At 35.0% G+C, this 12823-nt stretch overlaps 2 protein-coding genes across 12 annotated transcripts; both read right to left on the bottom strand.

Annotated features, from left to right (window-relative positions):
* Positions 1–515: 515 nt before the first annotated feature.
* LOC105109841 (serine/threonine-protein kinase HT1-like) lies at positions 516–4616 on the bottom strand. 10 transcript variants are annotated; one of them, XM_011004674.1, is made up of 5 exons: positions 4364–4616; positions 3905–3986; positions 3718–3787; positions 2421–3536; positions 516–1183 (listed from the first exon to the last, which is right to left on the bottom strand). In XM_011004674.1, exons 4-5 carry the CDS (start codon positions 3338–3340, stop codon positions 844–846), a joined length of 1260 nt encoding a protein of 419 aa, XP_011002976.1. In that variant the 5' UTR covers positions 3341–3536; positions 3718–3787; positions 3905–3986; positions 4364–4616; the 3' UTR covers positions 516–843. The 10 variants fall into 10 exon arrangements, with proteins under 10 accessions (XP_011002976.1, XP_011002977.1, XP_011002979.1 ...); XM_011004675.1 differs by having other exon boundaries at positions 2421–3405; XM_011004677.1 differs by having other exon boundaries at positions 2421–3402.
* A 3449-nt stretch (positions 4617–8065) lies between these two features.
* Positions 8066–12726, bottom strand: LOC105109839 (calcium homeostasis endoplasmic reticulum protein-like). Of its 2 annotated transcripts, none has more exons than XM_011004670.1 (4): positions 12610–12726; positions 11440–12379; positions 9297–9580; positions 8066–9101 (listed from the first exon to the last, which is right to left on the bottom strand). In XM_011004670.1, the coding sequence occupies exons 2-4, from the start codon at positions 12357–12359 to the stop codon at positions 8347–8349; spliced, it is 1959 nt and encodes a 652-aa protein (XP_011002972.1). In that variant the 5' UTR covers positions 12360–12379; positions 12610–12726; the 3' UTR covers positions 8066–8346. The 2 variants fall into 2 exon arrangements, with proteins under 2 accessions (XP_011002972.1, XP_011002971.1); XM_011004669.1 differs by having other exon boundaries at positions 11440–12364; positions 12610–12724.
* Positions 12727–12823: the final 97 nt, after the last annotated feature.

The raw sequence follows: 12823 nt of genomic DNA, 5'->3' as shown, positions 1-12823 counted from the left end.
ATTTTGATAATCTAATATAGCAAATGGTTATGGGCCATGCATGACACTTATTTCCAAGTCCTTCAGTGTTTAAAATTCTTCCATTCGAGTCGCAACCTTTGATTTCTCACAATTTTTGTTGCAAGCGCGTGTGTGTGTGTGGTTCCTCATTTTTTGGATGCTAATTGATATATGGTCACGTGGCACTCCTGGATGAGGAGGTGAGCAACAGCTTCATAAAAGGTGACACTATTGACTCCCTGGCAGAGCTGAGAATTTGATCAATTCACCTCATAAATTTAGATGTTTCCTAATCATAATAAGACTAGAAAACAGCTACCACATGCTCAAAATCATAGAGCAATTATACAACAACAGTTACTGTTATTTATATTTGTCATTAATGACATCAGGTTCTGATGCCCTAAACAAGTGGACCTCGTTTTTCCATGTACTACGTCACACAAATTCGTCCCCGTCAAGAAGGCATAGCAATGTGGAAAACATGCCCTCGCATAAGCCTCAACAACAACAAATGACAGAGAACCTGACCTCGTTTGTTATCTGACAAGCAAGACAATACAAACGACAGGTCTCCATATATAGCTCTGTGGGAAGACACATCAATGCTCCCCCACCACTACGACATTCGATAAAGATACATCAGTACAACTGCCACCAGCAATGGTAACAAAAAAAAAAAGCAGCACTCTAAACGGTTAACATCTTTCTACTTTGCGGTGGAAAAGGGGGAAAGAAAAATGATACATGACATAGCTTCAGCTCATACAGCTTAGGTTTAATAATACAATTTTCATTTGTATCATCTTAAACATCTGTTTTTCAGTCTTATATTCTGGTGGATCATTCAACTGTCATGGGTTGAGCTATGCAGCACCTGAAGCGTGCCTTGCGCACATTGGTCAATATCTGGGTTTCGGCATTCTCAAGCATCCTGACAACATCTGTGAAAGGGGGGCGAATTTCAGGGTTGGCATCCCAGCAGCGGGTCATGATGTCACTCAGAACAGGCAGACAATCATGTGGGATTATCGGTCTTACTCCTTTGTTCACCACAGCAAAGGCCGCCTGAACAGCTGTCATGTTCTGGAAGGGAAGCGAGCCTGTTATGAGCTCCCAAAGAACAATTCCAAAGCTGTACACATCCACCTTTTGTGTATAGGGCCTATGCTGAATCATCTCTCTGCATGAATTGGGACATTTAAAACTTTAGAGGGTGGTTAAAATCACAATCCCTGGTTATCAGCAAAAGCATGTAGATTCTTGAAAAAGAAAAATCAGGAAAAACTGATGTATGTTGCAGTCGATTACCAGCCTTCAAATCCAGATCGGACAATGACACTAAGATCTAGTTTTATTATAGTTCGATAAATGAATTGATTTTCCAGAACATGCATCAAATTCTACTCACTACCAACTAAATTCCTTTCAGATAGAATATATATATATATATATATATATATATAAACCTTAACATTTCCCTATGAATTTATGCTCTGATCAAGTGTCTGTTTCATTGAGAAAAAACTCAAGTTAGGAGTTTAATTGGAGCGAGCATGGCTGTCAGCATAACCAATCATCTAAAATAATTAAAATTGCCTTTTAGGTACTACATTCTACCAATACTCCAACCGCTTCTCAGAGACAATATAATGCAAGCTGTCACACCTCAGTATAATATACATTGCATTAATCAGCATAAGCCAGTTCTGGTGCCAGACACGAAAGATGGAGTTACTTTTTAAGTTGTATTTCAGGCCTCACCAAAAGATATCAGTATATCCACTGGTAAAAATAAGAAAGGAAAATAGAATATCATTGCTGGCCCTCCATTCTAATCGTAGGGCAGCATAGCACTGCAAGCAATGTTGCTATAGAATTCCAATATTCTCAAGAAAAGCTTCCCAAATTCTCCTAATTGCCAAAATGATGTTGACGGCCATTACTTCCCCTGCCATCATCAACTCTTCTTGATAGAAGTAGCTACCACTATTGTCATTCAATGGAATCAGGGTAAAAGGGAAACCTCAATGACGAGGGACAAGCCATTCCCTACCCCCTCTGAAAGAAGAAAGGCAAAAGAATGAATACATTTCCAGAAAATTTATGAAAACCTCAACTTCCTAAGACATTCTTTCTCATTCACTGTGCAGTTCTTTACTTTATTTGAGTGACAGCTCCAAACAATGATGTGGACTACCAATATTTCCTTAAAAACCTATATCTAAAACCATTTTCATAATCAGATACTTTATTCATGCAATAAAAGGGAGGAGATCTATTGTAATAATATGCATTTATCAGAAAAAGAACCCCGAAAAGGGAAAACTATCACATGCTCACAGAAACAAAATATGAATACAGTCACAATGTAACCTAAAAGAAAGAAACCTTCATGTATAAAAGATGTTGAGACTTACGGAGCCATCCAACGATATGTCCCAGTTTCGGGTGTCATCCCTTCAGTCTGCACCTCAATCCGTGCAACACCAAAATCAGCAATTTTTATGGTTTTATCTGCTGCTATTAAGAGGTTATCTGACTTCAAATCACGGTGTATAAACCCGAGTCCATGAACATATGCCATTCCTCTCGCAACATCTAAAGCCTGCTGACCTGCTATTTTCAACGGTGCTGCCCGATTGTGCCTCCTGGTAAAAAACTGCCGAACTGACCCCCCTTTCGCATACTCTGTTACGATACACCAAACCATGGGCTTCCGGCAGGCACCAATGAACCGCACAATGTTCGGGTGCTTTAAATTTGCAAGCATCATAACTTCCTGCTGGAACTGCTGTTCCATCACTTGTGCTTTCTCCGGGCTATTCCCAGGCCTCTCCAATATCTTAATAGCAACATCCTCCCCATTATACGTGCCTCTGTATAACTTTCCAAAAGCACCTTGGGCAAAAGCTGTACCCATGTTGAGTTTTCTCAAATCGATTGTCCAATCATCATAATGCTGCAGTCCCTCTGTTGGATACCGATTATCCACCAAAGCTTGCGCTAATGCATCATCATTTAGGGCATGGGTGACCTTTCCTGGACGAAACACACTCTGGCCTACTGATACACTATAGTTATGGTGGTTGACAGGTTTTAAACCTGGATGGCTTAGCATATGGGTTAAAGAATCATTGGATCCGACACTACTGTTATCCACTGACATTGAGACAGACCCACCGGCATGGCTTGTTTGTAAACTGTCAATAGACATGTTTGTACCATCACCAAGTTCTTGATAAAAACCTTGTGTAAAGCCATAGTAGTTGTTACCATTGTTGTTACTTGCTCCTATGAGTCCAGTAAATTTTTGACCCTCCACCATTTTCCCAACCATGAACTTGTCAAGATAAAATCAGAGACGCACAATTCGTCCTATCATAAACTCCTGCCACTCATCTACTGTTACAGAGTGTCCAGCACATGTACCCCAGAACAAAACAAAAAAACGAGCATTTTTAGTTATCTTGATTTAAATCCTTCAACAATTTTCGGTAAGTAATGCATTGTTTTGCCTGGTGATGTATTTACTACTGAAATGGGTGAAGGGAATCAAGATTAAGTGGGGTATGATATCGGAAGCCATTTACGCAGCTTGCACCACATTAATTGCAAAAGAACACGACAGAACGTAAAAAGCCAGACATGATTATAAGACTCAAAAGATCATTAGTGATGATTAAGAAGCAGAAAATGAAACAACTTGACATGTGCCTGCGAAATCACTCTCTAATTATCATGGAATTAAAGACGGAAGAGGTGAAAAGCAGGCAACTTTGGAAACCTATTTGTCAACAAATGGGGTTAGATAAAAGCCATAATATGAGAAAGCAAAAATAGAAAGAACCATGAAGTTTGCCACTACTAAATCATATTACGAGTGTTAAGAGAAGGATTATACCTTTGCAAGAGCTAGTTAAGACATTCTTCAACAGATTTGAAGCCACCACACCCACACAAAGTCAGTATTCTTCTGTCACTGTCTGCAAGCAACATTCATATCACAAAATCAGTCACACAACAAGTCAGAAGCTTTTGACATAATACAACCCTTCAAAATCAATCAAAGCCCTTGCAAATATTGTGAGCTAAACTTCAAATATTTTCTTTCTTTCAAGGGAAACAAAAAGGATCGGGAGAAAGCTTAGAGCTTTAGATATAGAAATGAGAAAAGAGGAAGAGGGTCTGACAAAAATTTGATCAGCTAATTAATAAAATTAATTTGTCTTGAACACAATCACAGTTAAGAAAAGAAAAAAGAGAGATGAGTATGACTATTATAGTTGTTAGTAATAATTAAGAAATAAATACAAAGTAGCAGTAGTAAATTAAAAAAAAAAAAAAGCAAAAAGCTGCCTGCCTGCCTACGTCTGATTCTCTGCGAATCGAAATGAAATGAAATGGAAATCAATCAATCAACGATAAAAGCAAATGCATAATCTTCATCTCCATCATCAACACAAAGTCAGAGATGATGATGTTGTAGCTGAAGAAGAAGAGGAAGAAGATTTTTAGACAAAAACAAAGAAACAAGCTAAACAGCAAGTCAGTCAGCCAGTCCCCGCTTGGCTTCCCATTGCTTGTACTTTCAATGCTTCTTCGGTTTTCTCTTCCTTCTTCTTTCTTTTGTCTTCTCTCGTGATTTTCCATTGACACAATTGCCCTTATGTATTTTCCAAATTTATTTTCCATTGATAACATAATAATAGATTCCTGCAGTATTTTTTCATACTGGAGAGCAGACTGCATATGGTCTTAATATCATATGTTTGAATGAGTGCATGGCACTGGCAGCCTAATAAACATTAGCAGACAAGAGCCGGAAAATTGCTTTCATTCATTCTATTATTATGTTATCAACTATTTATATGTCTGTCTTCGTGATTAGTTGTGTCAAATATTTTTATTTGTTATTAAAAAAATAAATATATATTTTTTTACATATTTTTATAACTAATAATTTTGTTAAGTATAAATTAAAATTTTTATCCATATATATAATCAAATAAATCTAAAATTATATATATAGATAAATTAAAAAAAAAACATTAACACTAACTAAAAATAAAATAAAATAAAATTAAAAATAAATGTAAATCAAGATATTTAATCTTGCAATTTAAGATATATAAACTGGTTGTATTTGATGAATCTTATTAATCAAAATAATTTGTTATCCCATTAAATAATAATAAAAATAGATATACATATTAAATTGTTTGAATAAAATATTAAAAAAAATATGAAAGGCTATGTATATTAGAAAAAATATCTGAATTTTTTATTAGTATTTTAAAAAATAAAGTTTATCTATACAAGAAATTAAAAAAAATATACATGAATTGAAAAAACTGCTTTAAAAAATTAAACACACAAAATAATTTTAAAAAAAACCTCTATCTAAAAAAAAGTTAAATAAGTGGACTAAAAAAATCACATATGAGTGGTGTTAAATGAAATAAATTTAAAAAAATATTAATAAAAAAAGTGAAACTAAAAAAAAAATAACCCTGGTGTTGTAACTTATCTTGTCAAATCTATGATCTAAGTTATAGACTCAAACGGGTTAAATAATGTTAATATATATATATTAGATGTCAAGCTCGCATGACACCGCAGGTTTGTGGCATGCTTGTGTATTGTCTTGAGTTTATAAAAAAAATCATAAAGAAAAAAATATCATATAAAGAAATATTATAGTAATTCACAATGTTTTAAAGAAAAAAATTGTCAAGTTAAATTCTCAACTAACTCAATAGGAAAAAAAAATTAACAAAGATAATTCTGAAAAGAAAAATAAAAAAAATCATAAAAAAACCATATAGAAAAATACTGTAGCAATTCAACGTATTTTAAAGAAAAAATTATAAATCTAAATTCTCAATCAACTTAATATTAAGAAAAATTAACAAAAACAATTCTGAAAAAAAAAACATGTAGGAAAAGTTAAAATTAAATTCTCAACCAACTCAATATTAAAAAAATTGATGAAGATAATTTAGAAAAAAATATAAAGAAGCATTATAGTAAAACAAAAATCATGTACATAAACATTGTAGCAATTCATACTGTTTTAAAGAAAAAAATACAAAGCAAAATTCTTAACTAGTTCAACATAAAAAAAATAAAATCGACAAAGACTATTTTGAAAAAAAAAAAATTCATTAAAAAATAAAAAAATCATGTAGGAAAACATTGTAACAATCCATAATATTTTAAAGAAAAAATTACATAACTAAATTCTTAACTAGTTCAATATTAAGATAATTAATAAAGATAATTTTTAAAAAAAATAAAAAAGAATTAAAAAAGAAGAAGAAGACAATATTGGGGAAGAAAAAAAGAAATAAAACATGTAAAACAAAAAAAACAAAAAAATATAAGAAAAGTTATAATAATTTCCCCACACATTTTAGAATATTACTTAATATTAAAAAAAAATATTCAAAAAATAACTATAGTTTAAAAAAGGCTCTATAAACAAAATAAAAGAAGAAGAAGAAAAAGAAAGGATATTAATCTAAATATAAATAAAAATAATTTTGAAAAAATATATTAATTCAAAATATATATTAAAAATAGCAAAAATAAAAGAGCTAAAAAATATTTGTCATTAAAAAAAAGCTATATAAACAAAATAAAAGAAAGAAAGTATATTAATCTAAATACAAATAAAAAATAATTCTAAAAAAAAGCATTAATTTAAAATAATAAAAAAAAATATTATTATTAATTTTTAAAAAATAAGTTAGATCAGCCTACTTGACCCATTCATTTGGGTCCTTGTGCATCAGCATGAGCCCTTTTTTTATGTTACATCTAGACCATATTGTTTGTCTTATTTTTTTTAATAAAAAAAATTAGATAATATGCTCCTTGATTTTTTCAGAATCTAACTGTTGTGATATCTGAAAAATCAGGTCAAATGGTTCTTTGACTAAAAACCAATTTTTTAACCTTTTTTTTTTAAATCAAAACACGTAGAAAATATTTTAGAAGTTGTAATAAACCTATCCATATCCTCTAAAAACTTTAAAAATCATTCTAAAATCAAAAATCAACCTAAAACTAAAATAAATTCACCTAATATAACCTCTATTCATCAAATGAAATCATTTGAAATAAAAATCAATTATTTTGATGGCGTAAATCAACGTCAACGATATTTTCTCTCAATTTGTTGAAATTAAACAATTTCTTCTCTTTTTTTTTTAAAAAAAATTAGAGACTAAAAAATAACAAAAAATAAACTTTTATATCAAAATATAATTGAAAAAATATTGAGATACTAAACATTTATATATTTATATTTTTAAAAATATGAGGATCAAATTAAACTTTTATATTAACTTGAAAACCATCACCTATTTAAAATATTTTTGTTTTTATTCCTAATCTTTCAATACATTTTTGTTTTTATTCCTAATCTTTCAATCTCATCTTTAACTGATAAAATTTATTCTATGGTCCTTGAATCTAGTTCAAAAGGAATGAAATCACGTCTAAAACATCTTGAGATCAAATTAAAAAAACAAAGAAGTTCAAATTTGAGAAGATGAACAGTGCAATCTCTCATGGAAAAACCCATGCCTTTTAGTTTTCTAAGTAATTTTTATTATTAGTCAATTTCTGGCTAATAAATTTTTATAGGGCTAGAAAGTAAAAACAATTAATTTGGGCCTCTTTCACACGCCAATTTAATAATACTCCTTTGGTCATCTAAACTTTCTTTTTCTTTTTTTTTCCTGCATTAAAAGATATTTTCCTAGCGTTTCCCACACCTCAGGAAGTTTTCCCACACTGTACAGTTGTTGTAAACAAGTGGGGAATACACACATGCAAATAAACTGAATAATGCACAGTAATTAAGGAAAAAAACATCAATTATCAGCTTGTTCATCACCTGAGATTAAGTTCCATCACACAGATTATTTCGTGCTAATTACTGCCTGCCATTTATTACTAGCGGGAAAATCAAAGGCTATTGAATTATTAAAATAGATGTAAAAAAATAGAAAAAAATGCACTTCATAATTCCTTTTTTCTTCTTCATCCAGGCAACAAGACTCACAAACGGGTAATTATATTGAACTTTCTACGCCAATGTTGGTATTGGTTGAATGATTACAACACTCGCAGGGAGGACCGTCTAATGCATGCTACCACATTCTTCTAAATCGAAACTTTAACTAGCATAATCCAAAGATTGACGACCTGCTACACATCCAAGTTCCCATGAATACACCCACCACTTTGATAAAGATGGGAAGGCAGACAGTACAGCCACTCCAGCTTTTCCAGTTAACAACAAATCGATGTGAGCCATGCGCATGCACGGGGTTTCTACCTAGTAGCAGCCCTTACACTCATGGATGAGTGATAGTTGGTGCTTCTCTGTTTCCTGTAAGATGTGTAAACATCGTCGTATTGACTTGGCTCATTAGGATCGGCTGTTGCCCCAAGTCCCAGTCTTCCTGAGCCAGTTCCATGTTTCCGCTCCACACTTCCATCTGCATAAGCTCCTGTCTCTGGCTCAACCTGTAAGTTAGGGGGAGGAGGGATGCAAGCTCCCCCCTTGCGAATGGGAGACTCTCTCTCATACTCATCATCTTCATCTTTTAGGTCAGCTCTCATAGGTCCCTCTGATGGGTTAACCTCTCCAATCTCTTTAAAAAACTTTGAGACTCTATCTAGAATTTCTGATGGGGATACATTGGATGGGGGTATGGTTGTTGGGATGTCCAAAGGGCTCAAAGGCGAGTAGGGCACCCCACTGCCAATCTGCATCTTTCTGACCATTCCAGGAATAAGACCGGGTGGGAACAGGGGATATGGTGACAAGTTTTCAGCAATGTTAGCAGGAGGTGCTTGCAATAAATGTGGTGCAGGTTGTTGACCTGCTGGCAGAACAGAGGAATTTATGGGCAGGGAACCTGGAAAGGTAGCAGCAGGGACAGGATTTGGAATAAATTGCTGATTTCCTAGGGTTGGAAGCATGACGGGCAGCATTTGTTTATCAAGATGCTCCTGATCTGGTACACTTTGCCTATCAGGTGGCCATAGTGGAGCATTGTGGCTTGTTGCATGTTGAGTAAAGCCTGCAGGAAAAGGAACTTCTGTGACATTTCTCACGAGAATGAAATTGCCAAATTCTTCAAAACAAATCCGAAGACAAATCACGTTAGGCTATTAAGCTGCCCCTAAAACTCAATCAGTAGTCACAACTACCCCTGATACAAATACTATTGGTTTAAAATGCTCTGCATACATAGCAAGAGGATGGAAGGAGCTACCTGCAGCAGGCACAGAATCTGTTGAGCCAGTAGATAATTCTTTTGGAGGCCCTGGAAAAGAATTTACCGGTGGTCCGCTAACCATCTCACCTTCAAGTTTATAAATGGTATCTTGATCATAGACCTCCTTTGAGGCCCAGAACTGCAGAATTTTCTGCAACCGCGACTGGTTTTCATCCTTATTCTGAGGGTAGTGATAAATCCTTGCAAGCATGGAACCTAGCACAGGCTTAAATGCAAGGGCTTCATTATCAAGATCATGGGGATTGATTCTCCTTTGCAAACTGCAGGTAACGAATAGCAAAAAGGTCAAGGAAGTTTCAGACTACTCTTGCCCTATGAACAAAATCATCATTTCTATCGAAGAAAAAAAACGCAATCATGGCTCACAATGCCATAGCAAGAAAGTAGAAAAACCAAAACAAAATACAACCAAGCAGAGATGGAAATCTACAGGGGGTTGCATTAAAAATCAAGCAGGCTTGAAGATTCATACAAGATAATTCTTAAAATAAAAATAGTCAAATATTTCAAAAGACAAATATGAAGGACCTAACAGACTGGCAGCTGCAGAGAGTCAGCCACAGGGTAATTAGGATGATAAAAGAAAGACTGACAATAAAGACTTTTGGAGAAACTGCACATTTTGGAGATATAACTGTAAGTCTATAACACATTGACGTATTAATGTCAACTTTCAAGGTGCACTCATAAATTCCAAAGCTTTTACATATTAGATATGTAACCTGAATCTAATATGAGCTCCAGTGGCAAAAAGGAAACTACAATAACATTAGGGATTGCCAATAATGTTATCTGAAATTGTGCTCAGACTTTTAGCTGATGATGTAAACTTGAATATGTTAATTTTTTTCCCAATACAGGTGGAGCACCCCCAGTGCCACTTCATAGAATCTCCTAATGATACAAAGATGTGAAAACAAGCCATCACCTCCTGCAAAAGTTTGTGTTCCTTGCTTGTCATTTGCTTTCAAGCTCATACAAAGAAGGCCTAAAGCTGGGATTGAGTTTGGCCTTTTAAGGCTAGAATTCAAGGAGAAGCAGCTGCTCAATCATGGAGCTAGATTGCAGACTGAAGAGACAATGCTAAAAAAAAGAGCATTGGAGATTGAGAGAGATACTTCAGCCTTCTGAAATCTATTCCCAAACTACAAAAAATGTTATTATGTGGCCTTTTATCTGAGGCCCTGTTTGTAAGTTTTTTCCAATTATATACTGTAGAGACTATAGAAGGCAGTAAGATATAATGTTCTCTCACTAATATTTGTGAGACAGATAAAAAGGATAACACGTGGGGCTTAAAACTATGAATAGGCCACAAATATGCAACTTTGGGTTTATATCTTTGCAATGGCAATACTTTTAATAAATCCTATCTACACGTACCAAAATCTTAAGCCATTACATGCTATGTAAAAGAGGGAGATTTTCAATTAGGAAGGAAGCTGGGACCACAAATTTCAAATAATTTACACTATCAAGGGTGCTTTCGCCAGTCAAAGTATTCCAAAATTCTGGTTCCTTGATTTCTTATAAATCTATCATTCAAGGGTGCTTTCAAATGGAAAAATCTACTTCTGGTAGCTGAAAGTCAACAACTTCATTCTCTACTTTGCAATTCAATACTTATTTATCTTATTTCGATCTTTGTCAAATTCAATTATAGGTAAGTATCTACATTCTGATGAACCATTTCAAGGTCGATTACCAGTAAGCATCCAATTCTGATCAACCATATAACTTTGAGTAATTTACCTCAATGGGACTAGATTTCAAAGCAATGAAAACACAGAGTTTAAGCTTCTTTAAGAACAGAAGACCTCAGATTAAGATAATATTGACAAGGAATCCACTCATGAAGGATTATAGCAATATTTGACTAAAGAGGTCCTTCTAGCACAAGGCACACAATTACAAAGATCAATTCCATTAAAGATATATGCATCCTTAAGAGGGGAAGGAGAGACGAATGAAAAGAAAATGAATCAAACATGAGTGTATGATGTAAGGAGCTTATGAACAAACAACAGAGACAAACAGCTGTTGCTGAACAATACAGATTTTGTTAAGGAATGATCAAGTTGCAGTAAGTTCAGACAGCAATGCAAAAGTAGAACCATACCTGTCAAAAAGAATATCATTGGCGAGATAGATGATGTGCAATTGCCTCTCAGAATCATCCAGAGAAAAAATCCTGTCCCTAAGTGCTTCGGCAAGAGCTGGTGCAAATGGAGACCTTTGCATGAACCAAGTCTTGGCCCCTTTGATAGACTCCTTGGTACCATTTAGAGTGGTAAGCACATTACTGAGTTCTACTGCAACATCAGGAGGAAGTGGACCAGAGAGTCCTTTAAAGGACTTGGATGGTTGATCAAAATCTGATCTACTATGAACACCAAAGGGCTGTGGAGTGTGCTGGTGAAGGTGATCATAAAAAGGTGGAAAAGGAGGTTGGTGCATTTGAGGAGGAGGCCCAACAGTGGCATTCATCATTGGGTTTGGTGGTGGATGCATCATAGAAGATGCTTGGAAAGGAGGATTGAGAGGACTACGCGTAGATAACCAAAGCTTATACCGATAATATGCATGACCCTCTCCTCCAAAAAGGAAACTATAAGCAGGATTATCCTGCTGTTTTTCACGGATCATGACTTCAAATTCTGGCCCATTCTTTATGGCATACTCAACAAGCTTATCTATACGTTTCTGAAGCTCAGGATCAGATGGAGAGGGAGCCGGAGGTGGGGGAGAATCATAAGTAGGAGTATGAAAAGGTGGAGGTATAAGGTGAGGCGGTAAATGTGGTGCAAAAGGCGGAGGGTGCTGCTGTTGCTGTGGCGGGTGTTGAAGATGGTGAGGGTGTGGAGGAGGTTGAGTGTAGGGATATTGCTGCACTGAAGGATGAGGAGGAGGCATGAATGGATTAGGTGGGGGAGGGTATTGTTGGTGTTGATGTGGAGGAGGATATCCATATTGTGGCTGCTGCTGAGCATATGCCATTACGGCATAATCATGGGGCGGAGGCGGCGGTTGCCTATCCATTAAACCTAGCAAATAAAAAACTAAATAAATTTTTAAAACACATCCTCAAACTCACCATGATTTCACATAAGAAACAACAATTACCCTAAAATCCCGCATTCATTCAATACTTCATTGGTAGGCTAAGTAATTAAAAATTGAAACTTTGAGAGTCTTGCTAATTTTCTCAGCTAACAAACAGCTATTAAATATGACGTGCACTACTACAACTACAAGAGGAAATACTGGAGAAGGAGAAGAAGAAGCATACCTTCTGTTATATTAACCAAAGCAGAGCCAAATCTTACTACACGAAAACCGGCAAAGAGCTTATCGGAGAATGAGAGACAGAGAGATCGAACGAGGGAGTGAGAGAGAGAGAGAACCAGATGGCTATCGGAGTCGGGGCCCCGATAACTAAAGAAGTACTCCGCTTTAATGGATTGACGACCCGAAAAGTTATGAATATTTTCTGTTGGGCTTGG

Source organism: Populus euphratica, unplaced genomic scaffold, assembly GCF_000495115.2.
Source record: "Populus euphratica unplaced genomic scaffold, PopEup_1.0 scaffold278.1, whole genome shotgun sequence".
In the NCBI taxonomy this organism is placed as follows: Eukaryota; Viridiplantae; Streptophyta; class Magnoliopsida; order Malpighiales; family Salicaceae; genus Populus; species Populus euphratica.
The sequence above is the reverse complement of the archived record's forward strand: the minus strand, read 5'-3'. Positions and strand labels throughout refer to the sequence as shown.

Bases quoted from the DNA above. Each gene is read 5' to 3' on its own strand.
- LOC105109839 (XM_011004670.1), bottom strand. From the start codon at position 12,359: ATGGATAGGCAACCGCCGCCTCCGCCCCATGATTATGCCGTAATGGCA. The intron at 9,581-11,439 runs GTATGGTTCTAC...CGTTACCTGCAG, and splicing joins AATGATATTCTTTTTGACAG to TTTGCAAAGGAGAATCAATC. The intron at 9,102-9,296 runs GTAGCTCCTTCC...CTTTTCCTGCAG, and splicing joins AGATTCTGTGCCTGCTGCAG to GCTTTACTCAACATGCAACA.
- LOC105109841 (XM_011004673.1), bottom strand. From the start codon at position 3,340: ATGGTTGGGAAAATGGTGGAGGGTCAAAAATTTACTGGACTCATAGGA. The intron at 1,184-2,420 runs GTAAGTCTCAAC...CAATTCATGCAG, and splicing joins ACATATCGTTGGATGGCTCC to AGAGATGATTCAGCATAGGC.